The sequence below is a fragment of the Amblyomma mixtum genome, chromosome 2, assembly GCF_055824585.1.
Source record: "Amblyomma mixtum isolate Tamu chromosome 2, ASM5582458v1, whole genome shotgun sequence".
Classification (NCBI taxonomy): Eukaryota; Metazoa; Arthropoda; class Arachnida; order Ixodida; family Ixodidae; genus Amblyomma; species Amblyomma mixtum.
Genome location: NC_143013.1, coordinates 135,365,014 through 135,391,006, shown reverse-complemented (window position 1 = coordinate 135,391,006; position 25,993 = coordinate 135,365,014). Strand labels below are relative to the sequence as shown.

General features: G+C 46.3%; 3 protein-coding genes and 1 pseudogene across 3 annotated transcripts; 2 read left to right on the top strand and 2 right to left on the bottom strand.

Annotated features, from left to right (window-relative positions):
- Positions 1-632: 632 nt before the first annotated feature.
- On the bottom strand, positions 633-2,869 carry LOC149361008 (uncharacterized; annotated as a pseudogene).
- Positions 2,870-4,667: 1,798 nt separating this feature from the next.
- On the top strand, positions 4,668-13,639 carry LOC149361007 (uncharacterized). The gene is made up of 4 exons (XM_089572568.1): positions 4,668-4,788; positions 5,818-6,026; positions 9,466-9,540; positions 13,204-13,639. The coding sequence occupies exons 2-4, from the start codon at positions 5,819-5,821 to the stop codon at positions 13,437-13,439; spliced, it is 519 nt and encodes a 172-aa protein (XP_089428694.1). The 5' UTR covers positions 4,668-4,788; position 5,818; the 3' UTR covers positions 13,440-13,639.
- Positions 13,640-15,280: 1,641 nt separating this feature from the next.
- LOC149361006 (uncharacterized) lies at positions 15,281-18,946 on the top strand. Its single transcript, XM_089572569.1, has 2 exons — positions 15,281-17,304; positions 18,351-18,946. The coding sequence occupies exons 1-2, from the start codon at positions 17,050-17,052 to the stop codon at positions 18,549-18,551; spliced, it is 456 nt and encodes a 151-aa protein (XP_089428695.1). The 5' UTR covers positions 15,281-17,049; the 3' UTR covers positions 18,552-18,946.
- A 2,993-nt stretch (positions 18,947-21,939) lies between these two features.
- Positions 21,940-23,337, bottom strand: LOC149361005 (uncharacterized). The gene has a single exon (XM_089569438.1). It carries the CDS (start codon positions 23,326-23,328, stop codon positions 22,024-22,026), a length of 1,305 nt encoding a protein of 434 aa, XP_089425564.1. The 5' UTR covers positions 23,329-23,337; the 3' UTR covers positions 21,940-22,023.
- Between the last annotated feature and the right edge of the window lie 2,656 nt (positions 23,338-25,993).

Here is a 25,993-nt window from a genome sequence, read left to right as displayed (position 1 = left end):
CGGGGTCGCAGCGGAGCACCAGACAGAGACGACCAGCGTGGCAGGCTTCTAGTTCCGGACTGCGCGTGCCGGGCGTGCGCTCCGAGCACGCGCTGTTGTTCTTTATTTTCTTTTGTCGCGGGAACGCCGATCTCAGCGCCTGCGCTTTATAGCGTCGCCGGGCGCTACAGTGGCATCCTGCTACTAAGCACAAAGCTACAAGTCACATGCAAGCTGTGCTGCATTTCGATAGATGCAAAATACAGAAGCAGTGTGGCTTTGGCATCCCTGTGCTGATCTCAATGACACAAGTTTGATCCTAACAGCAGCAGCCATAGTTCGATGGAGGTGAAATGCAAAAATGCTTGTGTGCCGTGCGATGTCAGTGCACATAAACCAAACCCAGGTAGTCAAGATGAATGATGCATACTTTGAGCTGTTCCCTTCATACGGAACATATTACTTATGGCAAAGGCTTGCCGCGGTGGCACAGTGGTTACGGCGCTTGGCTGCTGACCCGAAAGACACGGGTTCGATCCTGGCCGCGGCGGTTGAATTTCTTTGGAGGCAAAATTCTAGAGGCCCGTGTGCTGTGCGATGTCAGTGCACGTTAAAGAACCCCAGGTGGTGGAAATTTCCAGAGCCATTCACTACGGCGTCCCTCATAGCCTGAGTTGCTTTGGGACGTTAAACCCCAATAAACCAAACCGAACTTATGACAAAGGTTCTGCCAATACCAATTCTGGCTTTCAGTGCAGGTGAAGCAGTGGCAAAATGACATGCCCTCGCTTATATCTCAACTTCAGGCATTGGACCTTCTCTTTGATGTCTGACAGGGGCCAGGTCATTATCTCATCGCCAAGAGCACGGCAGCGCCAAATGTTCAGCCTTGATGAGGGCAGTGGGGTCTTGTAAAAATCCTTGGCATTGGGCAAAATGCCAGCCTTGACAGTATTTTCATACACATCGATGATGACAACAGGGCGATCTTCTACAAGGTAGCACTCCCCTACCTTCACACTCCTCTCCATTTGCTGCGTGCTATGGTGTGGCAGCAGTCTTTTCTCCGACATTCTTCTGCTTAGCTGCGCTAGAGGCTTGCTGGACGTCCGTAGCAGCTTCTTCATTCTCCCAAGATGGCTTTCGAATGGGAAAGCACTGAAGCTGTCCAGAGGCCCATGGTCCAGGCATTGCTGTGGCAGATGAATAAGCGAATGAACGTTGTAGACAAGTTGCTTGGGTCCATACAGCTTGCCGAACTCCTGCACAAAATACATGAGCAAGTCCCGAGCAAACTCGTTCAGTGCTGCATGATGTTCTGGCGACACGAGTATGCGTACAGCCACATGAAAAATCACAAAGTGCCGTACTGCTCTTTTGTTAAAATAGAATTCAGCACAACTGGCCCCAGGTAAAGGAGAAATGAACGAAATTCCGTTGCCTTCCATCTGTCCAGTTCTTCAGTTCCCCTCGGCTTCCGCTGAAAGAAGCTGGGGAAGTCTGTGGCTGCTTCTCGTAACCTGTTATTGAGCTCAGCCCTTTGAACTCTGCCCAGCCTTGCTGCGTGTCCTTTGCAGACCCAGTTTCTGAGAAGGCGCCGCATCACGCCCAGGCAGACGAGGTGCATGTATTCCGTTGGGAAACATGCCACCATGTCGATATTTAGAGATGTAAATGGCGAAACGCCAGTGTGGTGCCGCTCGTCTGCCTGGGAACGAAATGATTCATTTGTGCGCTGCGGTGCATGCAGCTCAGGAAACGTGAGCCTGCCTTCAAGGTAGCACCCTTTCTGACTGCAGCGTTCACATGCGTGATAGCCACTATGGCCAGTAATGGCTTTCACGAAGCTCCTAGCAGGGGCATCGCAGATTACAGCAGCGAGAGTAACATTCGCATGACTTCCTTTGATGACCAGTCCATGACAGGTCAGGTGGTCAACTTCCTTGAGGAATGGGGCCAGGTAGTCTGCAAGGCACGGCGGTTTCCCTGCACCACAGTATGCGCTGACCATGAAAGGTGCAGAAGCGGTAATGTTGGTAACACGGCACAAAATAGGCCACAGCGCAGTCTGGGTGCTTTTATGCAATGGCAATCCATCAATGTTCACATGAAGCTGGACATTTTGTGGCACAGGTCCATGCCCAACTGCCTGTGCAATTCCGTCCGCAAGGCCAAAATGCACAAAAGACCCATCGTGCTCCAGGTTGGCTTTTCTTTCGGTTTTCATCAAGGTCCTTGCGTCTTTGGGAAGGCCTGCGATCCCTTGCCGGCGGCAAAACTTGAGGACGTCATTAAGGCATGTGTGAGTCATATTATGCTTGCTTGCAATGTGGGCTAATTCTTGTGCTGGAGAAAGCTCTGCTTCCACAGGCATTTGAAAGAAAGCTTCACTTTGCTGGCTGCCCGCTGGGTTGACTGGGGATGCAGCATCAGCAGGCATTACTTCACTGCTATCGCTGTCATCTGACTCACTGTCATTTGAGTCACTCTCGCTAGAGTCGCTGCACTGGCTGTTCTGCGCTGAACGATCACCCTCATCTGCGCCGCCTTCTAAACGTGATGTGGGCAAGCGTCCTCCTTGAGAGTCTACTTCGTCGGCTAGTCCGCTGCCGCTGGCGCAAGCACCGTCGGCGCCGACTTGCATTTTCAGCCGCTTGCTTGCCCCTGATCCTGAGGGTGACGGGCCTGGAATGCCGCACAAGTCTTCCGAGGGGGCTTCTTCGCAACCTCGTCGCATCGGAGGGAGTGCAGGGGAAGGCTTGGCTGCGACTTCAGGGATGCCGAGTTCCTCCAAGATTTGTTGATACTGCTTCCTCACGGTGCGGTACTTTTGCCACTTCGATGGCATCGCGAAGCTGAAATAAAGCTGCGCAGTTCCAAGCAGTCCCAAATGTCGAACAAGCGATGACCACGAACGAGGACCGACCGCGTGCACGGACAAACGACAAAAGAGGAAAAGAGGAGAGCGCCAGCAATAGCCAAAGCAGCGAGGCAGCCAGCAGTAGCCAAAGCCAGCAGCGTCAGCGACGTTAGCAGCGTAGAGGAAGGTGGAATTCATCAATAAATGATTAATAAATGAATTCATGATCAAAACTCTGTAGAGGTTTTTTGACCGTGGGTGGAGTGCTTAAAAAAGACCCCATTTGATTCTGCCACCTCCTTTAATTGCTCTTCAGGCCAGTTATCTCTTGCTCTCTCGGTCTGCTGGACAGCACTTTCTCCCAATGTTCAAGTGCTAGGTTGTTACGGCGAAAATATGTTTTAGCAGCTCATATACGCCGGTATATGGTGACGCTGGACATAATCCCGTTGCATGCGCCGTTGGTACGTCCTGTCGTTCCGCGCTTCCTGTGCACCGAATAGCCAAGTGTGAACGTGGGGACGAATGTTGCAATAACCGTCAAAGGCTGCTGTCATGAATTAGGGCAACAGTCATGGCACTGGCAAAGGCGCGTCATCGTGCAGGCCTGCATGTTTTCGCGTCCTTTTGTATAGTGTACTTGCGATGTTAAAGAACCCCAGGTGGACGAAATTTCCGGGGCCCTTGACTACGGCGGCCCTCATAGCCTGAGTCGCTTTGGGATTTTAAACCCCCATAAACCATGAACCAAACCTTTTGTGTAGCAGTGGTAGGTTTATTTCTTGAGACGCCCATGCATGCAACACATAATGGACATTTATTCTGATATCTACTGCGGTGTATCTTGTGCAAGATTCTCCGAAACTCCGCTCGCTCCAAGGACACGTCTGTTCTGTTCAGTGTTCAGTCCTTCTGGGCTTCATTTGCGCGCGCCACCAGCGTGGACCACCACATGTGAACTTTTCTGCTCTACTCCCCCTCCCAATAGGTCACAGATCAAGGAATCGTGATAGCAATAAAAAGATTTAATCAATTTTCTTATGGTACGTCACGGTGGAAGAAACAGTGTGGTAGGTGCCTCTTATTTACTTTTTAGCTTTTCTCGCTGTCCCTCCTGCGGGACTTTGGATGAAAGCGCTGTAAGTCCTCGGGCAGTGCCGTGCCCACCGTTTTTATCGTGAGCTACTACATATGCCTTATGGGCTCGGGGAATCTGCTGCAAGATTCGAACAACGACTTTCGATATTTGACTGCGTGTAGTTGCTGAGTCATTGCTGTTTCTTCAGCTTCCTTTGGAAGCCTCGTTCGAATTGACGCGCACGCTCTTACTCCTAGCTTATTGTCCACGATTACTGCTGTCATCGCGTCCCTGTCACCGTATTCCGCCGTACGTTATACATTTATTCGCATTTCATTTGGTGTCTCGTAACATTCAGTATACTCCGGGTGCATACTCCTCGGTACGGGGGAAATGCGGAAACTAAATATGCATCTGCTACCTTACTTCCAGTGACCTTTTTGTCCTATCATGACGATCTTTTTCAGAAGTGTACCCTCCAACGAGTTTTACTTGTGACCATACACCTGAGCCCACAGTGTACCTGAACCACCGTGGCGCTAAAACTTCTCATAAAGAACTTGCAAAACAAAAAATTAAAAATTTTTCTGTTTGTCGCCTGTGGCCGCTTCGTTGGGAGGGAAAAAATTGTAAGGCTTTTTACCTACGCATCAGTTTCAATACGCCAAAAATTGAGGGTAGTGGCGCTAGTCAACGGTACGCTTCAATGTGTTTTTTTTTTTTTTCAAAAAAGACCTCCATGACGCGTGTTCTTCCTCGATCTCAACGTGCTGTCCGCGCTGCACACGTGCGAGTTCGATTGTCCCGCACGTGTTTTTCAAGCGGAAGATCCCCATTTGAAATCATCGTGCGAGCCGTAAAGTCGATTCGCGTAAGTATACCTGCTGTTCTGTTACGTCGCCTGCTTTGGTTAGGTTAATGCCGTGATTGTGTTCTGTCGAATACCTGTGGTTAGTTGCTCAAAGTTTCACTGAGAAAATTCGGAAGAAAATTGCGCGGGATTGTTGAATAGGTCCTGACAGGGTCCCTATCGCTTCCCCGTGCAGATCAATTAATGAGAGGCGAATTAATAAGAAAAAGAGAAGGTGCTACGCGCTCAGCGCAGCCGTGCGCGCTGGAGCGATAACAGTGAATACATGCCAAGCCCTTTCTACTGAACTGCTGTGAGCGTTTTCTAGGGACGGCCGAAAAATGCGATTTGTGCTTAATTTTCTCCACTAGCACCAAACGCGAATTTTTGCACGCGACTTGGTTGCCACGTGCAATGGCGTAGCTTGTCACGGTCGTATTTGCTCTCATTGGCGCTGAATTCTTGCTTCAGTTGTGTGATTTAGCGATCTAAAATGCGATTAGGCATGTTTTTTTCCCCTACCTCTTAACACGATTTCCTATACGCGACAGTAATTGCGTAAGATGTAGCGTAGCTTCTCTCTCTAGTATTTTCTTGATGTGTCGCCGAGTTCCTATGTTCAGTGCTGCATTAAGGCATAATTCCGCGGCAGTTCACGTTTCCTTTGCTAATTGATAGGCGAGCCTTGCCGCGGTGGATCTGTGGTTAGGGCGCTCGACTGCTGAGCCGGAGAACGCGGATTCGATCCCGGCCGTGGCGGCCGCGCTTTGATGGAGGCGAACGCAATGCTCCCGTGTATTGTCCGATGCCAGTGCACGTGTAAGGCCCCCAGATATCGGAAATTACCGGCGCCCTCCATTACGGCGTCCCGCGCCGATGTCGCTTTGGGAACCTCGTGCACCGCCATTGATAGGCGAGTAGTTGGATGTGTTCAGCTACTGACATTGAAGCGTTGCATGCGCAATGTATGGAACGGCATGTCGAATTGCGAGTGTGTGTGAAATTTATGCTTCCCAGCCGTCCTTTTTGAACCCTGTCTTCTCTGTGCAGCATGCCTAAGCGCTTTGCTGTGGTGAGGTTTCCAGAGGAAAACAGTGTGGCAGCTGTCCCCCTGACGTGGCTGTCAGAAGACCACTGTTCATGCCAGTGGCCTGTCACAAGAGGAGTTGACGTCCTCCGCCTGGCAGAGGAGGAGGCTGACCCAGCCTCTGCTGACGGCGAGTGGCAACAGTTTCCTGTGTCTGTTGTCGCCAGGAGCCGTGAGTAATTGCATTATAGACATTATGCAATGAGGGCATAAATGATGAGTCTGCTGTTGTGGAAAGCTCACTGCCTGCCGAGAAGTTTCATTCCCAGCTGCTGCTTTGTCACATATCTGCGAAAGCAAGAGGGTGGATGCATTCTCACCCACTACATGTATAAAGTGTTGTCTTTACTTAATTTGCATTAACTCTACATGGGCAGTATGAATGTTGCATCTCGAAACCAGGGGATGGGAAGCCGCCACTTTTTGAGAACACTTGCTGCTCCCAAGGATCATAGTTTAAGGGTTTAAGACGGCGAGATCTGGTCTGTGGATGTGTCTCTGACTTTACCATGGCTGTTTGAGGTGTTTTGGGCTGCAGAGCAAGAATCCAAAGGTCTGCTGCTAAAGAGAAGGAATAGCCATACGGCAAAAAGGCTAGTTTGCCTGCAGTTATCATGAACCAGTGCACAGGAATAAGGCTGTTGTGCATACAGGTCGTCAACAAAAATGCTTTGAAAAATGAATAATCGGAGGAAAGGATATTTTCTAGTTATACCTATGTTTACAACATTTACTGAGGCACTTAAGCCTCTTCTTCCTTCTGCTGTCGAGATTGTTTTGCACAGCAATGTACAGGCAAGCTTTTCTCGATAGCTGTGTGCTCAACAGTGCAGTGAATGTTCACATGTCCACTCTCAAGGAGGGACATGCAGATTATAAACTCAAACCTTGACTGGGTACCCTGTTTGATGCCGGGTCATGGACAACTATGTAGGCTACTGCCTCGACATCTTCATATTTCCATTGCTGTAAACACTGACAGTATAGGTCAAATGTTTAGGGGAATACCCCAAGGTGGAGTAAATTTGTAATAAGGGAGTAATTACTCATTGGCATCCACCAAAGCACAGCCATACGGCCACAAAGGAAAGCTATACAGCTTTCACAGAAACTTCGTAGTTAAAGAAAAACTACTTTAAATACGAAGTTTCTGAGAAAGCTGTACAGCTTTCCTTTGTAGCTGTATGGCTGCGTGTGGGTGGATGCCAGTGAGTAATTACTCCCTTATTACTGACAGTATAGCAAGTGGGATGCTGTTGCAGCGAGCACGCTCCATCCACAGAGCCTGGAACATTGCTTGAGCTGCACTATAGGTTCCAACGCAGTTCAGAGCAGCCCCAGGAAACATTCAGCTTGAGCTTTCATTTGTATAGTTTTGAAAGTTGCCAAAATTTTGCTGATCATATCCTCATTTATGCAGTTCTTTTTCTGAACACTACCTCACTTTTTGCAAGCCCCGTACAGCTGTCGTAAGCAGTGAAACCATAGCACAAAAGAAAACAAAGCAATCATTGTCTTACAGGAACAAAATGAGCATGAATGCAGTGAGTTTGAACGAATACAAAGTTTTACTTCAGTAGCAACATATGAAAAGGCTGTAAATTAACTCACTAAGAATGATGACACGCTTTGATGCAAGCTGCTTTGTTGCTATGCCATTCACCCATCTGCTGGTAAAGTAATTATACATAGCTGTACAAGGACTTGTCATCTGCAAAGTGAAGTGATTTCTCGAGAAGACAAAGCAATTTAGCGATGCGAGTGCATCACATTCAGCGCAGCATTCTGGCAGATGCAGTTTGTAAGGATCGGTGCCATCACACATTTCAATTTGCAGTTGGAAACATAGTAGACTTGGTCTCGTGAGCTTTTCAAGCTACAAAGGACCAAGCACATGCACCTTTTATTTTGTCATACTGCTTAAAGTAAACTGAATTAAGACATCAAGCTGCATCACAGTGGTAAACAGCTATGCATCCAGACTAGGGCGTTCTCAAATATAGCAAGTGCTTGCTTTGCGAGCCTGAACTGTCAACATGTGCGAGTGATGTATAGGCCATTGCCAGTTCCTTCTTGGGTTTTTATTCTTCAAAAAGTGGTTGGAGTTGAGCGTAATAGATGAGCTGAATTCCAAAACAGTGTGTGGCAGATGCTTTGGGCTGGGCTGCACTGTGTTTCGTTTTCAAACAGTGATCAGTCCTTTTTTGGCATTTCATGTTAAGAGTTCCAATGAGGTCTGTTGAGGAAAAAAGTTAAATTTTTCAATCCGGTGTCCTTGTAAATAAGTGAAGTTCTTTGCTCCCGAATAAAAATCAGTTCTAAAATAGGAAACAAACTGGATAGAGTTGTCGCTTTGAGGAGTATTTGTGTAATACTTGAATGCAAAATGGGGAAAGCATGCGGACTACATATAATCTGCAGCGATGTTATTGTTCACCAGCCCAATCATGGATCTCTTTTAGAAAAGCAATGTTAGAAAAGTTGATCATAGATGTGCCGGATTCCAGTGGATAGTTTAACTCATCAATATGTAGTGCACTTTTTCTTTTTTTTGAACTTGAGGTTAGTCACAGGCATCATGCAGCAATAAGTTTCTCTTTCACGCTTTGGTTTAGGGCAAACTCAAAAGCCGTGTGTGTACCATGTGATTTCAGTGCACATTAAAGGTGGTGGAAAATATTTCAGAGCCTTCCACTACGCTGTCTTTCACATCTTATGTGCAGCTTTGGGAACGACAATAAAGCCACACATAACTGTTCCTGGTAGCTCCTGGTTTGTGTATTGTAGCTGGAGCAAGCAATGATTGTTTTCGAAACTTTTACCAGCGCTGCAACTGGGGACAGGGAACAAGGAGAGACGGAAGGACGAGCGCTACTAACAACTGGCGCTACTAGCAGTTAGCAGCGCTTCTCCTTCCATCTCTCCTTGTTCCCTGTCCCCAGTTGCAGCGCTGGTAAAAGTTTTAAATATGACCCAACCAGCTCAAATCTCTGTGAAACAATGATTACAAGAAATACTCTAAGCTTAGGGAGTGGTTTGGAATACGGGCAATTATCTTTCTTCGCTTCTTTCACCCCCTTTATCCCTTCCCTTACGCACGTCGGGTGTCCACTGAGATATGTGAGACAGTTACTGTGCAGTTTCCTTTCCTCAAAAACAATTTTCATTTTTGTTTTGTATGTGGCACTTCATTGCACATGTGTGTGCGTGCGTGTGTGTGTGTGTACTCTCCCCAGGGCTGTACTGTTCTTTTAAATCACAAACATGCATTCCTCTCAGGCTTTGCACTGGATACCTGAAAGAGCATACCATCTGTGCCAGTGCATTAATGTCTAGAATTTTATAAAATGTTGTAATTTCTTGTTTTATCAGTGTTTGTGAGGCGTTTGGATGCTTTTTGACGTCCAAGTGTAGTCTGACTTTTGCTTGCACTCAGATGTGTCTTAATCAGGGGTTGATCTAGCAAGAGCCCAGGCTTTTGCTTTTGTGTTCTGTACGAGTACTGCCTCATGTGAGTACTGCCTCATGTCTGTCGGTGTGTCACTGCCATGTCCTTTGATTTTGTGGAAAATGCCGCTTTCAGCATACCTGAGATTTTCCCTTTTTTTCAGGCACCTACTTGAACGCAGAGAGAAAAGTCAAGCGATACCAATACAACTCTGCAGTAGAGAGCTCTGCAGTTTCTGGTAATTGAAAAGATCTAAATTTATAGATAAATTAATGGAGGAAGAGTATCTCAGAGAAAAAGAATGACCATATTTACTCGCATAATAGGCGCACTTTTTTTTTTTTTCACAAGGTCTGGCTCAAAGTTCAGGGTGCGCCTAACTCGGGGTAAAATTTCAGAAAATTTTTCGTCTCGCATTCTCGCACTTTAAAACTGAACGTACCATATAAACGCACACGTTTAAGGGCCTTACCATGGTCTCCCGAAGGAAAGATTAAATTAAAAAAAAAAGCTTTTTGTGGCTGTCGAAGGCACGGGTACACAACTAGAATTCTAGGCACTGTAGCACGGGATCTGTGGTAGCGTGTTAGTTTATTGTAATTGTAGCTTTCGTGTGCCACTGCAGAGCGGTGCAATTTTTCCACAATGGACAAGCACCTTAATAGGTACACGGCTGGGAGTTTGCTCTCAAACACAGGAAGTGTGCAGCGGTCCTGAAATCGACGTGGCTGAGAAATGCAGCAGTTGCGACTGGGCGTGCCTAAATTTTCGTATGTGACTCCAAGTGCCGTGGTTTTCGTGGGCTGAAGTCGGGAAGGTTTCCAGCTGGAGATGAAGCTTTCCAAACAGACATTTAAAGTGAGCATCCCTGTAAACTGCGTGTGGCTGTTCCATGCGATGTCGTTGTACGTGCTGTGGGTCCGCAGCAGCTGCGACGGCAGTAGCTCCAGTGAGGACTAGTAGTCAGTCCAGCTGTTAAAATAAGCTCGGGTTGTGGAATGTGCACGAGTGTCTTCTTTTTTCTTCACCTGAGATGGGGGAGGCAGGAGGGCGTCGGCTTGCAGTCGTGTAAATACAGTATTGATCAAGTGCAAAGTTCTGGGTGCGCCTATTATGCGAGTAAATACGGTATTTATGAAGTCTCAGTTACGAGATCTTTATGGAACATGTGGTTCTGTGTGCCGATTCCAGTTATGCCATTTAATGCTATGTAAAAGAAGCCCTTGTGCATATGATTACTATGTTGCAAGTTTTTTGTCTGAAGCTTTTAAGATTATTTTACTGCTCCAAACTTGCTTAAATGGATGTCATTAATTTGTCGTGACAGCAAGGAATGTAATAAGGGCAAATTTATCACCTTGCTAATCGCATAACTTGTGGAAATGGAACCAAGAACTTCCTTTCTCATTTCTAAACTGACCACTTGAAAACCTTGACAGAAATTTTATGACAGCCAGCGTGACGTATTACTCGTATTGCATTGTTTACAAGGCAGTGGTATGCATTTTGTAAGTTGCCTGCAGTGAAGATTTCTTTAAAGCCAATGAGAACAACATTGCATTGCATATACTGTAAAAGCTTGTTAATTTGAACCTCAATGGACCAAGAACATAAATAGTTTAAATGTCTAATGACCTTGAAAAAACTTCAGAAGTTCTTCCATGACAATAAACTTATTTTTTAAGACTGGGTGATGGGTTCCCAGCTTTTCAGATAACAGCTTGGCACTGACTAGTTTTTCATGTTTCCATTAATGATTTATTTTGGGCAAACTGTTGAGAGTGTTTAAGTAGAATTGCTCAAGATCACAAGGGCCTTCCTGGCATACTGCGCGGTTCAACACGGTGCGCTGCACTGCTGCTGTGTCAAACCCCTCACAAGTGGCACCGTCAGCGGTGAGAAGACTTCACTGCACAAACAGCAAATGGCACATGACAAGCGCACAGTTTCAGCTACTCTCGAAAGCTACTCTGCAGCATGGAATTCATCTTGCCATGCCAGTCATACCGGTTCGATATAATATAACAATTCCTTCCTGAATTGGTTCCACTTTTGACTTTCCCATCCTTTGCCATTCACTGGAGTGACACCATGCCCTAGACTTCAACAAATAACCAAGAGTGAATGAGGGGCGTGGCGTCTCTACAACCAATGAGCAAATGGGGAAATTCAAAAATGGATTGGGATTGGTTTGGGAATCATTATATTATACCACCCCTGTATGTTGCCTTCAGTCAGGGGCCCGTTCAAATAAACCGGGGCAATACCCATAGCATCTGAATTAATCATCGGTATGGCGCCATAGACATACTGTATTTACTCAAATGTAACGCGACCACGATAGTAACACAGTGGTCGACTTTGTGTACACAAAACAGGAAAAAAATAGTGTGTGATAGTGATGTGAGAAACGAGGCTGAAGTTCGACAGAGATTTACTAGCAAGTATAAAAAAAAAATGGCTTTCCTGTGGCTCATTTTCATAGAAAATTAAGGACGTGCCTGTACAGGAGTTACTACCAGCGTTACCACGGGAAAGTTTTGCGTGCCCCTTTTGTCATGAGAGTAGTGAAAAAGATCAGATAAGACCAATATGATAATCAAGGATTCCCGCCATGCTGTCGCTATGTCAACTTCTTTTCAAAACTGAAACTTCTCGCAGTCTCAACCACGAGGGTGAGCCTTCCGAATGCCAGTGGTCGTCCTTGGCAGCATTTAAAAGAGCTATCATCCAACGCTTCGAGCCGCTGTAAAATTTCGTGAATTTGATGCTAGCGAAAAGTCTGTCAGGAACGGAGAAGAGCAGCGAGGGCACCTTTTCGGGCGCAACAGCAGCATTAAGCTTTCCGTGCTCCGGAATCTGATCACTAGCGTTAGCTTGTGACATCAGTGGTGCTGCAGGTGTTATAGTGTTCACTGAACTTTAAGAGAGCAAAACAATGGCCTTTACAACCTTGTGTGTTGTACTGTGTTTCCTGTGGAAGGTGCATGGAATTTGCGCTCAGTGTGCTAGGGAGCCATCTCTGGTGAATAGGTTCTCGCTGCTTTGCTGCTACTCTGATATGTGAGGTGCCGTGCCGCCGCCTCAGCTAAGTACTTGTGGCTCAGACTTTCTGTTGGTAAGCCAATGCGGTATTCTAACTTCATTCTTATTCTTTTTTTTTTCGTTTCCTGAACTTTGGGACTAACTTGTCCTGCACCTTCAACAAACATTTGCATAAATTAGGCATAGTGTAAATTTTTCTTTTAATTATACTCGATTATAATGCAAGGGCGGACTTTGTATTTTCACTTCTGGTTAAAAAACTCGATACATTTCAGTAAATACGGTAAAGCACCTTTGGCCAGGACTAAGTAGTAAATAGGTTTTTGAGGAAAGGAAATGGCGTAGTATCTGCCTTATATATCTCACACCTGAACCGTGTGGTAAGGATAGGGAGGAAGGTAGGAGTGAAAGAACAGAGAGAGAAAGAGATGCCGTAGTGGAGGTCTCTGGAATAACTTCGACCATCTGGGGATTTTCGACATGCACCGACATCGCACAGCAAACGGGCGCCTCTTGCATTTCAGCTCCATCAAAACGTGGCCGCTGCAGTCGGATTCGAACCTGGGTACTCCGGCTCGGTAGACCTTACCACTGAGCCACCGCGGCGGGTAGTCTAAGTTGGCAGTTTCAATTTTCCGGGTTTCTGAGTTCAGGGGGGTCGAAACAACGAGCTTTTACTGTATTACATAAGGAGGCAGGCTTATTTTTGCATGTAATCAAATGGCATTTTTGGAATCTGCAATAAACATATGTATTCCTTAAGATTTCATAAGTGAATTCATTCACAAATTTTGGTCGAGATCCTCTTTCTTGTAATGTGCAACGTGTATGCTTACTCGCCTTCTGTCTTCTTTAGGGGATGAATTGGCTGCCCGTTTGGAGCCTCCGGTTCAACTGCCATCGCCCCGTAAGCCATCACTAATTTTTGTGTTCAATTGTAGAGTTCAATTCTTTTCACACAGCCTTTTGGCACTCACTTTCTTGTCAGAAGTGTGCTCATGTATTATGTTGGCAAGTGTTGGAGAGAAATGTGAATTTGAACTAAGGGAGGGAGGAAGGACTCCATGTGCTGACTGCTTTAGCAAGAGGTAGTTAAGCGCCTTCATCAAATTGCAGATGAGGACAAGTTTTCCATCTCAAAAACAGTGGTCAGTGTGCTGACGCTTTCCTCCCGTTTAAGTTTGCACTTATTCCTGGTCAGTTCTGCCAAAGGAAGCTTAGAAAGTTCACCTGCCATTTACCAGTAGCACTGTTGTTAATTGCAGTTTTTCACATTGTTTGCATTGCCACTAATGCTGCATTTCTTGTTTGCCTTCAGCCTCACTCTGCAATGCCCAAAGGGATAAGGAGGGAGAGGAGCACGGGGACATTGCAGAAGCTGAGGCCACCAGCCACCAGGCCGCCGCTGATCGTGAGGCTCTTAACTTTCATTACTCATATATCTGTGTCACCTTTTGGAGTACTAAAGCTTGATTTGCCAGGTTTCAAAATTTGTGCATTATGAATAGTTGCTGCTGGTGCAAACACTCGCTGCAGCATTTTTTTCCCTTTTTTTTGGACTTAGAGTTTGGAACACATAGAGCCGATCACACACAGTTCTGTACTGCAACGAGGGCGGGAGCTGGGAGGGGAACTGACAGCACTGGCATGCTTGGCTTTCCTACAGCATTCACAGTTGTGAGCAAAAGAGGAGAGACCACGCCAGTGACGATGACTGTGATTTTTCTACGTATAAGAGCGTGCCTGAAGGGAGTGTGTGGGCAGACAAACATATTTGGTCGGGTACCATATCCATATCTTGAAAACAGGTGCTGCACAGTGAGAAAGTGCTGGCACGTAGTTCTGTCTGTTTGCGTGGTCTCTCCACTTCGGTACTGGTGCAGACAGAAGTAAACGGAGCGTGCTGCACAAGAAAAAACTGTATTAGCACTGCCTCACTGAGCCAGACGAAAGCTTAAAATCGCCAGGTGCATGTGCACATCCCTAACCGGTGCGACCCTCCCATTGCTTTGCTTGCCTTGCTTTCGGCCGGTGTCAGTATTGCACTATTGATAGTATGATCTGTTGGTTGGGCCCTTTGTAGTGAGTGAGCATTTTGGAATGTGCAGACTGCTGCCTTGCTTTATCTGGGACAGCTGTAGGCATGTTTCTGCAGCAAATATCCAGTGTGTTTCGAAGTTTTGTTGCCGCTGGAACTCGACCGCGTGTCTCTGTCGACCAAATATGCTCGAAACACTCAACATGTCACCATAGTTTTCGGTTGGTTTGATATAGTTACCATTTATTTTCTGCCTTGTTTTTGCGTGGCGCCAATGCAGCCAGCAATGCATGCTCCCTGTACATCTCTCCTGCAGCACATTGCTCCTGCACTGGAGCGTGCTGTAGTCGCTGAGCTTAAAATAAGGTGAAACTCCTGCTCCTGGCGCCGGTTGTAGTGCATTCCAGCGTCGCCAGGATAGTGCTTGGTTGCAATATGTATACTGTAAAACAGACTGATGTCTGTATATAACCCATCGCAGTTAAGCTCTCTAGCTCGGACAGAGCAGCTACAACTGCTGGCTGGAATCTCTCGTGGTTCATTTCATGATTAGTGGGTGCACATGGGTACGTGGGCCAAATCGTGCTCGGGTGGCACACACCAGTGACGCACCCGAGCTTTGCTCCGCACATGAGAGCATGATATGCAGCCCACTGTCTCGGTGGCGTTAAGGTAAGGCGATAAGAGCAGGTTTCAGTGCAGGAGAGACAGGACGTATGCATTATTGCTGCTTCGGCACCCCGCAGGAGCAAGGCAAATCATCAGTGTGACTATAGTAAATGAATTCGAAACTGTGGCGGTAAATAGAGTGCTTCAAGTGTGTTTGGCGCAATTGAGTGCCCAAACAACAAAAATTCGAAACACGCAGGTTGTTTCCGACACAAATATGCCTACAGCTGGCTCAGACAAAGCTTCTTAGTGGCAGCGTTGTCCTTGCTGGTTCTGCCATGTCAAGGCAGTGATCAGCGCATTGTGAAATGCCTGCTCGCTACAAAGGGCGTGACAATCCCATCATAATCATCATTAGCGCAACACTGACGCTGGTCGAATGCGAGGCAAGCTAAGCAATCAGAGGGTCGCACTGGTTGAGGCGTGCATATATACACGTGGCAATTATTAGCACTTAGCATTAGCGTTAGATATCAGCACTTTGAGGGCACAACATATACAATGATCGCAGCATCACTGGCATAAACAGTGAAACCTAATTTAATTGGAAGTCATCAGGACTGCAAAAAATATTCTAATTAACCGGGTTTTCGAATTAACAGACCGCAGCAAAAAAAAAATGGACGCAGACAAAAATTTTGTTGCAAGAATATGCTACCTTTGTGATTACATTATAATTACCTACGAAAGGTTGACTCTCCAGCTCGTAGCCCTTGCTGGCCCTCCCCCCAAAAAAGGTCATTGCACATCCTAGCCCTGCATGCTTTGTCCCACCGCTGCATTTTGTTTTGTAGTTTCCCACTGGATGGCATCGCGGCGCACGCGAAACTGAAAGCGACAAATGTGTAACTACGCAATTATAAGGACAGCAGTCTGAAGCCACTGGAAATAACAAGCAGAAAAGCGGTGTTCCACACTCTCATGTGGCCTCTATGACAAGCAACAAACTAAACTACGATTCTGTAGTTTCATACTGCGGTGCGATGCACACCCTGGATATTAACGGTTGTAAATGTGTCCCTGTACTACCTACCCCTTGTCCAAGGAAGTGATCGCCAGCGCACATGAGCTGGGTAAACAGCGCACAATTTGAATTTTCGTCAGAGGAACTGATTAGCATGCGAATTAGCAGCTTTTTTTATGTAAGGAGCCCCATGCATCCTGCCGGTGAACAGGCACCAGCACGGGGTGCGTACTACCTGCTGCTCGTCCAAACAACCTTAGACACCATTAGATAGATTAACTCTGTGTGCAGGTCGATCCCGAATTTCAGAATGATCCTAATTTGAAGGTTGACCTAACCCTCCTATCATGGCACACTACTCAAAGAAACGGCGCAGGGTGGCATTGCGTGCGAGTCAACCTGTCGCGGGCACATCAGAATGGTCGCATTGTGAAGCACACACTGACGATGTTAGGTGCAGGAGGTGCTTTGATGCCAGCACCTCTTCTAGGTGCTGTCTTGACCACGACCAGGCTGGAGATGAGCAACAAGCATGCGCACCACTGCCTCTAGTTTGGCCATGTCTTGACGAAGCGTTGGGGAGCCTGTCACGTGGAAGCTGGTATTCTCGCCTGCGTTGCAGTATAACATGTCTTTTCCTCTGAAGGCGCATGCTTCAGCGGTCCACAAGTCGTAGCTGATTCGTTTTTTGCTGAGAGTACTGGGACTGGGGTGCTTTGCATATTGAGCATCGGCATTACTAATCGGCAATGCTTTGCAGCGCTGCCTCGCGGCTGGAAGTGGCTGTCACTTCATCAGTTTGTGGCAAAATCAGGATCGGACATCCTCGCATGGCATCTCAGATCATCAAATAACCGGGCTAGTGCATGCCGCTGCTTTGAATTATATGATCAAATTTGCAGTATAAATAATGGGATTGCAGAAATTCTTCAAATTATCCGTGATTTCGAACCAACAGAGTTCGAATTATTGAGGTTATCCTGTATGTGGATGTGTCACTGTCTGATGTGCAGAAGCCTCCTCTGACTTAAATGTTTGTTTCGGCGATCACTCTGCGGGTGTTGCACCTTCTCCTGGAGGTGCGCCAGCAGCTGCGTCACAATTCTCAGCAGAATGAGAAGATTTTGGAGAAGCTGGCGGCGCTGGAGGCAGCGAACGGGGCTCAGGCTCCCGCTTCAGCCCCTTCAGCCCCAAGTGTGGAGCTGCCCACCCTACCTGCCTATACCCTGGAAGAATTGGAGGTAGCGGAAGCAGCAGTTCGGGATTCGGGCGTGGCCGCTGCTGTGGTAATCTCCTGTTTGTTTAGTTTTTTGCAGTGATTGCAGTGACCAGTAACAAATGTATGTCGGTTTTGTGCTTGTTTTTCCTAGTTCTATTAACAAATAAGTCACCCGCCAAGATTAGTTGGATGCAGTGGTTAGTAATGATGCTTTTCTTACCCATAATCCGTACTTAATGTGGCATGTGAATATACATATTAACCTTTTCTGGTCAGGTATACGGTATTGTTCATGTTTATCGTGAAGGCTTCAAAACATTTTTTCGCCTCAACCGCTGGCTCGTTTGGGGTAAAACTGGGCACAGAGCTTGTGTGCTGTGGTAACTTTTGTCCCATAGCATGCTTTGCAATGATACTTACTTGAATCAGCCGCAAATAATGCAACTCTGTAATCGTTTGCACCGAGATCCACGAACTGAAAGCCGCCGCCAACGCCAGATTGCCACGAAGGGCGGCAGTGGTGCCGTCGAGGGACCTGCGCAGCTTGTGATGTTGATCTCGACACACTTTGTGTCGTGGCGCATTCCTCCGTAAACAACAGATGGCGCCACGAACACCATTTTGTCAAAAACCTAGGGTTGCCGGCTTTCAGTTCATCAGTTTCGAACCGAACGATTACGGGTTTGCATCATGTGCGGCTGAACCAGGCAAGTACTGTTGACAAACTTACTACGAGTCAAAAGTTACCTGCAATACCCAAGTTCAGTGCACATTTTCAGTATAAACGAGCCAGCGGTTGGGGCGAGAAAATTTTTTAAAGTCTTCGCAATAAAGGTGTGCAATACTGTTCTTTCCCCACTGACTGCTTCACGAGTCAGTGTTCGTTTAGGTCTTTAGCCTCTCGCAAAGAAAGGGAGTGGCATGTCATGATTTGGTTATAAACACTTACTTGGTTATGAAGCATTTTTTTTTTTCAGCTTCGCTGGGGCTTCAGCGGAACTGCGTCTCCTTTCTGTTTTGTTTTCTGTTTGGTGCTGACAGGTAGCTACTACGGTTGAAGATACAGTGTTATGACCAAAAAGAGGTCGTGTCGCATTTCTTATATTTTTGTAGCAGAGGAACCTGGTCCGCTTGGGTGGACGGTCCTTGCGGGAGGTGGGGTCGAATATTATGACAAACATCATGGGTGTGAGGGTGCAGGAGCAGTTTAGCCTTCACGGACGGAAGGGAAAGAAGGCATTCATCAACATGACGCTGTGCAAGGTGGCGACAGGTATATTTCATTTTTATTTTCTATTCTTCTGCTGCCTGTAGACAGTACTACGTGCTGCCACATATTTCAAGAGTATGCAAATATTCCAGCAGTTTGAATAGTGAAATGAGCACCCTCCTATGTGTGGGATTATTCAAATGAATCAAATCTGTTTGTTCAAAATTGTTCATAATGTTAACTGCTGGAATGCTTTCAAATAATTGGCACAATGTTCAAATAAGACCTGCTGCATTTTTCTTCAGCTGTTTCAAAAACGGCGCCTACACCAATGCCATGAGCCATTCTGACGCAATTCATATGCATGGGACGAAGAGTTCAGTGCCACAGCATGGTCCATTTGTGTAGCAGTATACACAGGACTCGTACATGGCCTTGAAATCTGGACGGCACATAGGGGCTCAAGCAAGCTCGGAAAACCATGCTTTGATGGCAGATCTCTGAGGTTATGGCTCATATGTAGCAGGCACCCATGTTTTGTTCACAGGTGCAGCCTCTATTTTATTCTCATTAGTCAAAAATAGCCCGTACATATAACGTTATGCTTATAGATGTAATATGCTGACTTCATGTTACAGCCACTTAGAGGAGATTAGGGTTGCATCTTTTATCTGCTGGGAGGTTAGCCTTTAGTATTGTAACACAGCACCGTCACTGATGCTATATTTGGCACGATTCTCATTTTGTACGAATATTAGAACAAGTAGTGAATATTAGTTTGATTCCTCTTCAGTTTGGTTTTTAGCTAAACTATTTGTATTTGATGTTGAGAAAATACTGTCGCATGCCCCTAAATGTTGTATTTAATGTAAACTTGTTTTACACAGGTGCGATTACTGAGAAGCAGGGGGTTGACCAAGCTGAAGCACTGGGATTTATTCGAAGGTGGCTGCCGGGGTCAGTTGACCGAGGAGGCGGCAGGAAGAGGAGGTATGCCGAGGAGTTTAGGCAACCCCTCCAACCTGCCGTCTCGGCAGCCACCCAGCCCAGCGCTGGCTCTTCCCCCTGCTCGCTCGCCCTGCCCTGCACCCCACCCCAGGCCCTGCCCTGCACCCCACCCCAGGCCCTGCCTGGCACCCTAGCCCAAATCGAGCATCCCACCCAAAGTCCTGCCTCCCACCCAGTCCTTGCCCCCACCCAAGCCCTGCCCCGCACACCAGTCCTGCCCCGCACACCAGTCCTGCCCCGCACCCTTGCCCTGCCACGTACCCCACCCCTGCCTCGCACCCAAGCACAGTACCCCACCACTAGCCCTGCCCAGCACCCCACCATGAACCCTGCACAGCACCCTACCGCAAGCCTGGCACCCCACTTCACCACGAGCCCGGCACTCCATCCAAAGTCCTGTCCCCTTCCGAACCCCTAGCCCTCCCTGCCTAGCGCACCTCACGTTTCAAAAAGATTTTCAAAAATAACAGCGCGAAAAACGGGGATGAAGGGTAGAAAAACACAGGGCAAGCACTGTCCTGATCAGTGCTTGTCCTATGTTTTTCTACCCCTCGTCCCCGTTTCTCGCGCTGCTATTTTTGAAATGTATCACCAACTCGCCCGCCTAGCTTTCGTGTTGAAAAAATAAAGATCTTATTTTGTGAATACTTTTGGTTGCCTCATTTCTTGCTTACCTTCCTGTGGGTTGGTAGGTGGAATTGTACCATATTTTCGAAAAGTAACCAGGGTGCATAGTTTGCATCACAGTTGTATAAGGGAATCCTTAATTCCCTAACGATGAGTTCTGGACGGTGAGGAGATCCTAGGGTTCTTACCCTACATATGTTTGTTAATCCATGCAAGAAGCCAGCCACGCAGCCTGGTTACTTTCGAAGACGATTGAAAATGCTGGTCAGTAGCCAGCGGCTGGGTTTGCATGCGCCAGCGTTCAAAAGCTGGATGCCATTATTCGAAAGCTGGAAACCATTATTCGAAAGCTGGATGCCATTATTCGAAAGCTGGAAACCATCATTCGAAAGCTGGATGCCATTATTCGAAAGCTGGAAACCATTATTCGAAAGCTGGCTACCAATGTTTGAAAGCTGGCTACCAATGTTTGAAAGTTGGATACCAGTATGAGACCTTTGCTGGCCCATGCTGCAGAACGAACATTGGTCTTGCGTTGGCCGCTTGATTGGCTGAACGTTGGCCCAAAACTGGCATGAAAGTAGGGCCAATGTGTGATGTGGTAGCGCTCGGCCCAAATGCCAGTGTAGGACCGATGTTCGTGCCAATTTTTGCCAACAGTTGCCCGACGTTTGACCAATGTTGTTGTGCTGCCTGGGAAAAACACTGTTAAGAACACTAGCGCATTCATGAGGTGAAAATGCAACGCCGTCAGAAGATGTAAGTAGTATTGACGAACTATCTTTCTTGTTCACAGTGTTCCAAAACTGTCTAGGGTTATTAATCAGCAAAGCAGGCAAAGTACTGTTAAAGAAGGTGTCCTTAGCATTTTTCAGAGCTAATTTGTACTCAGCGGCCGCAGAAAGGTAACAGTCCCATCGTTGTTGCGAATTCGACGATTTCGCCGAGCGAAACAAACGTTTTTTCTTATTGGATAGTCTTTTTAGAACGTTGTTAAACCACGGTGATTGGCTATTACACCGCAAAATTCTTAGCGGCACAAATGTATTAGTGAGACGTTCAACAGTGTCCCTAAACATTTCCCAGTTAGTGTGGACAGAACGCTGTGGAAAATCTGGTAAATAACTGTTTAAGAAAAGAGCTAATTCACGATTAATAGCATCATAGTCCGCCCGCTTGTAATCTCTAATTGACTTGAAGATGTTCCGGCGATTAGGAATATTAATTTTTACATCGAAATGAAGCAAGGTGTGATCACTAAGACCAGGTAAGTACGAGATTGAAGCGATAAGATCCGGCGCGTTGGTTAGCACAAGGTCTAAAACATTGGAAGATGATGGCGTGATACGAGTTGGCTTAGTAACTAGCTGCGAAAGGTTAAAGTCCAAACAGGTTCGCAAAAAGTTATTGCATTCGGTAGAAAAGGGGCGAGGATACGGCGACGTATTAGCTCACACGATACTGGGATAATTGAAGTCACCAGCAAGAAGGATTGCCGCGCCCGGATAACGTACTGAGATCATGTTAAGAGCATCATGCAAATCTTCAGCGAAAGTTGCACACGAAGACGGGGGACGGTAGCATATGCCCAGAATCAGTTTCCTGAAATGAACACGAAGTTCAACCCAAACCAACTCTAAAGTGCTAGAAAGACTAATCGGTGAAGACAATATTATCGGCGATGGCTATTAAAACACCTCCTCCACTTCTGTGACCTCTATCAGAACGATAAACATTGTAGCGCTTCTTGCAATCAAACAGTTCCTTGCTCTCTATCTTTGCAGAGAGCCACGTTTCTGTTAGCAATACAACATCGGCATCACATGAGTCGATGACAGAGTTTAGACCTTCCCGCTTTGGTATTATGCTTCTTATGTTTGTGAAAAGAATTGAAAGCGCTGTCTTATCTCCAGTCGCCCGTCCACTGCCCCTCCCGCACCTCTATGGCGAAGCGTGTGGCGAGCCAGAAGCAGCGCGACAAGGGGCCACTAAAGATCCCGGTGGGCCAGCTAGCTCGAAAACGCTATCGTGAATAGGGTCATAGCCGTAGCATTTGTTGTCACAATACAGTTTGTTATACCTCAGCTTATACTTAAAGTCAGCATCCTTCGCGAACTGCACAAGCTTCTTTCTAGCGACACATGTCTGCAAAGAATAATCTTCACTTACAGTGACCTTTTTATCTTTAAGTTTAGCAGACTGCACTAGGATTTGTTGTTTTGTTTTGAAAGACCGGAACTTCACAACAATCGGACGATTCTTTTCGTCTGAGAACACACCAATCCTGTGTGCTCGTTCAAACATGTCATTCGTAAGAACAGTATCAAAGCAGCCTGAAACAAGGTTCAGTAACTTTTCTTCCGTTTCATCCCACGTTTCGGACAAACTGTCGGGTACGCCGAAGAACAGAAGATTTTCCCTGCGCTGCCGGTCTTCCAGCTCTGCCTGTCCAAGACGTAACTTGCTATTTTCATTGACAAGCTGATCGGCTAGCTCACGCAAAATCCGCAATTCACCGTGAGCCGCATCAGTGGCGGATGATTTAGATTCCACTGCCGACAGTCTCGCGTCAATATCGGCAATATTCCTAATCATAGATTCCTGATTTAGTTTCATTTCATTAATAGAGGCTATTAAGTGTGATTGCTCTAACTCCATTTTTGCGGTCCTTGAATTAACACCTTCTAACAGAGTCAACATGTCGTTGAGTTGTTTCTGCAGAGAATTATCAACAGCGCTGTCTTTGGACCGTGTGGCAGCTCCAGAGCCCGACCCAGGGCCGGGGTTAAGCTCAACGTCCCCCGACAACAAAAGCAGTTGACTAGAAACATCAAAGCACTGGGCAAGCAAAATCAACAGCACTCCCGGGCGTGGGAACAGCAGCAGGCACATATTGCTCGATTTCTTAGCAAACATAGAATAGTTATTACCAACCTGCATGAAGAAACGCATGCCGTGAAGCAGCCGCATGACGACGCTGTTCCCACGCCCACTGAAAGGCGCAGGCCGCTGCAGTCCGTTTTTATCCAGGTGGAAAGGTGATGTCGTGGACGATGCGAGGGACTTGTACGATGGAGCCATAGTGTAGTAGGGTTGCCAGAGCTCTCCGTTTTCCACGCTGCCAACTTGAATGTCGACAGTCACAGGCACAGCCGGAATGGCATCAGCCGATGCCATAGGTCCCGCGCTGAGTTGAAGGATTGCCGTTATCTGCATGAAGAAACGCATGCCGTGAAGCAGCCGCATGACGACGCTGTTCCCACGCCCACACACGACCTTTGTCAGGTTGTGCGTTAAGGAAGCCTATTACTTCTTCCGAATTCCTTATAAGGTACGGATCCTTGATTGTTAACAGGTTTAGTTTCTCTTGTAAAAATAAGGCGATTGACTTGTGCCAAGTGTCATTTTCTGAAATGATACCCTTAGAGGGACGTCCGGTTTGTGCGTTTTCGCACAGAAAAAGACCTCGAGGTGATTTTGCTTGCTGCTTTCTATCGCTTTCACTGCCCATCAAGACTTAGTTTCTTACACAACTTTTTTGCTTGAGTTTTGAGCCTAGACAGTGACTGGTTTGCCTGACAGTTAAAGAGCTTAGAAATGACCTCGTTAGCTTTGTCACTGAACATAGATTCTGGAAAAACGGCAAACCCGCCTTCCTTATTGCCGGCACAGTACACAGGGAATGTGTAAATAAGTAACCAGATAACAGACGATTTAGGAGTAATAGATTTCCAGAATGCTACAGGAGTGTCTGTACAGAATTTTTGGGGCCTTTTAGCTTTTTATCTCCAGTCCACCTTTATCAGCTGGCAGGGCGAAAACAGGGGGTTTGTATTGGGTCGTGCCTAGCACCGGTTTTGAGCAACTTGTACCTAGCAAGTGTTGACAGAATCATCAATGGTTGCCTAATTGGTTCCAAAGTGACCAGAGTATTTAGATATGTGGATGATTTTCTTATCCTCATCGACAGTACCTCGGGTGGCCTAAAAACAGTATCATCTGATGTAACAGCAGTTTTTAATGAGTGCCTCGAGCCACTTCAGCTGACCTGTGAATATATCCTGAAAACAAAGAAATTCGCTTCCTTGACATTAACCTGGTGTGTGATAAAGAACACACTTGCTGGAGCTATGCGCCTCGTGCCAACAAATCCTTGCTTGCTTACAATTCGGAGCACTCTAAGTTGATAAAAAGAGGCTTTGTCAACATGCCTCTTTTAAATACTGCATTTAAAGGCTCTGGAAAAGTCGTGTGGGCACCGGGTGAACCGTAGTTTTCAGGAACAGGTTAAACGTTTACAAGAGGCTAGGTATCCTAAAGACATCTTGGTGTCAGTGGCTGAGGGGATGATTCGTAAGAATAATTCCAAATGTCAAACTCTGCCTGAGAGATGTAGAAAAATAACAGTAATCTGAAAAAAGATAGGCCAACGAGTAGGCGTTCAGGTAGTGTTTTCAGCCCCAGATAAACTGGCAAAACTATGTAAGATGACGAATCCTTACACTGTGAAAAATCAAAGCTGTACAAAGAATCACAAGAAGAAATTTTTTTACTGCGCAAAAGGTGTCGTGTATTCCTTGCCACTATCATGTGGTATGGTTTACATTGGCTAAACCGGGAGATGCCTAAACGAGGGGCTATGCAAGCACAATAATAATATAGAAAATGGAAAAGGCAATCTTTCAGAACACTATGAGGAATGTAAACCAGATATATGCATGCCAAAGTTTGATGAATGCCAGGTGATTAACAAAAGCAGGAAACAGCTAGCACGGGAGATTATTGAAGCAAGACGAATAAAAAACTTAGAAGTGTGTAAGCATCCCGTATGTATCTCTATCAAAGAAGGAGATGATTTTTCTTGATGGCCTGAACAAAATGTGAAAAGTGACTTGCGGTGTGATGGGCTTGTGGGACAATATTTTGATGCTCTCGCAGTTTTTACAAACTGTGCATTGAATAAAGATTCAGTTGAAAGTTAGCGCATGTGTTGTCGTCTTTGTTGTGTCCTTGTCTCGAGCACTACAGTTTTTCATCCTTGAAGATAACTTAAAGAAATTGTGGCGACATTAGTCTTGTCCAGCTGATTTCAAATATGTCATTACTTAAAAATTGGCTTGCAGCGTGAATGGTGAAAAAGCGGCCCAGTAAAATCTTTTAAGTGTTCATAGATAGACAAATAAAGAATGAAATGTTCAAAAAAATGGCCATTTTTATACATTTCCGTTTACTGAACTTGCATAACGAAAATTATTGCAATTACAAAAATATTTATCCAGGACAAAAATTGAGGCTGCTCTCAGTATTTACAAATGACAATGTACTAATTCAAAAAAATTTGCTCTGCCTCCAGCGATACAGAGGTCAGAGAAAGCATGGATTAAAAAATGGGTGTTTTCGAAACTTTTTTGGAAAAAAAACGTTAGACGTCACACTCTTACCCTTAACTATGTTATGATATAAACATTAGGAATCATGTACCTGTCTGGGCTAATTCCAATCGTGCAGTTCACTTTCAAGTCAGCAGTGATGTGATTGGGTGAGGTCAGTGTGCAGTGAGTGAACTTATATCGTCTCACACTTAAGTCTGCAAGTAAACGTGAGTGACGAGTGGCCGTGAGCGGTCAAGAGTGGGAATGAGTGGATGTGAGTAGCAAGTGGCTGTGAGTGGTGGGTGGACTCGACAGCAAAGTTTGCTGCAGGTGTTTTGCGACGATGGTATCCACTTAGCTATTTTAATGTTGCTGACAGCTGAGAGAAGCAAATATGCACTGTCGAGGGTGCTCAAGGGTGAAGCTGCACAAGGTGGCACGCCGGTGTTCTTGGACAACCAAAGCAGAGGTTTCCGTAAGAGCGGAACGGCAATCTTTTGTTCCTTTTCACCATAGCCAAAAATATCACCAAGAGGGAA

Bases quoted from the DNA above. Each gene is read 5' to 3' on its own strand.
- LOC149361006 (XM_089572569.1), top strand. From the start codon at position 17,050: ATGTTTGTTTCGGCGATCACTCTGCGGGTGTTGCACCTTCTCCTGGAG. The intron at 17,305-18,350 runs GTAATCTCCTGT...ATATTTTTGTAG, and splicing joins CGGGCGTGGCCGCTGCTGTG to CAGAGGAACCTGGTCCGCTT.
- LOC149361007 (XM_089572568.1), top strand. From the start codon at position 5,819: ATGCCTAAGCGCTTTGCTGTGGTGAGGTTTCCAGAGGAAAACAGTGTG. The intron at 6,027-9,465 runs GTGAGTAATTGC...CCTTTTTTTCAG, and splicing joins GTCTGTTGTCGCCAGGAGCC to GCACCTACTTGAACGCAGAG. The intron at 9,541-13,203 runs GTAATTGAAAAG...TGTCTTCTTTAG, and splicing joins AGAGAGCTCTGCAGTTTCTG to GGGATGAATTGGCTGCCCGT.
- LOC149361005 (XM_089569438.1), bottom strand. From the start codon at position 23,328: ATGCGGCTGCTTCACGGCATGCGTTTCTTCATGCAGATAACGGCAATC.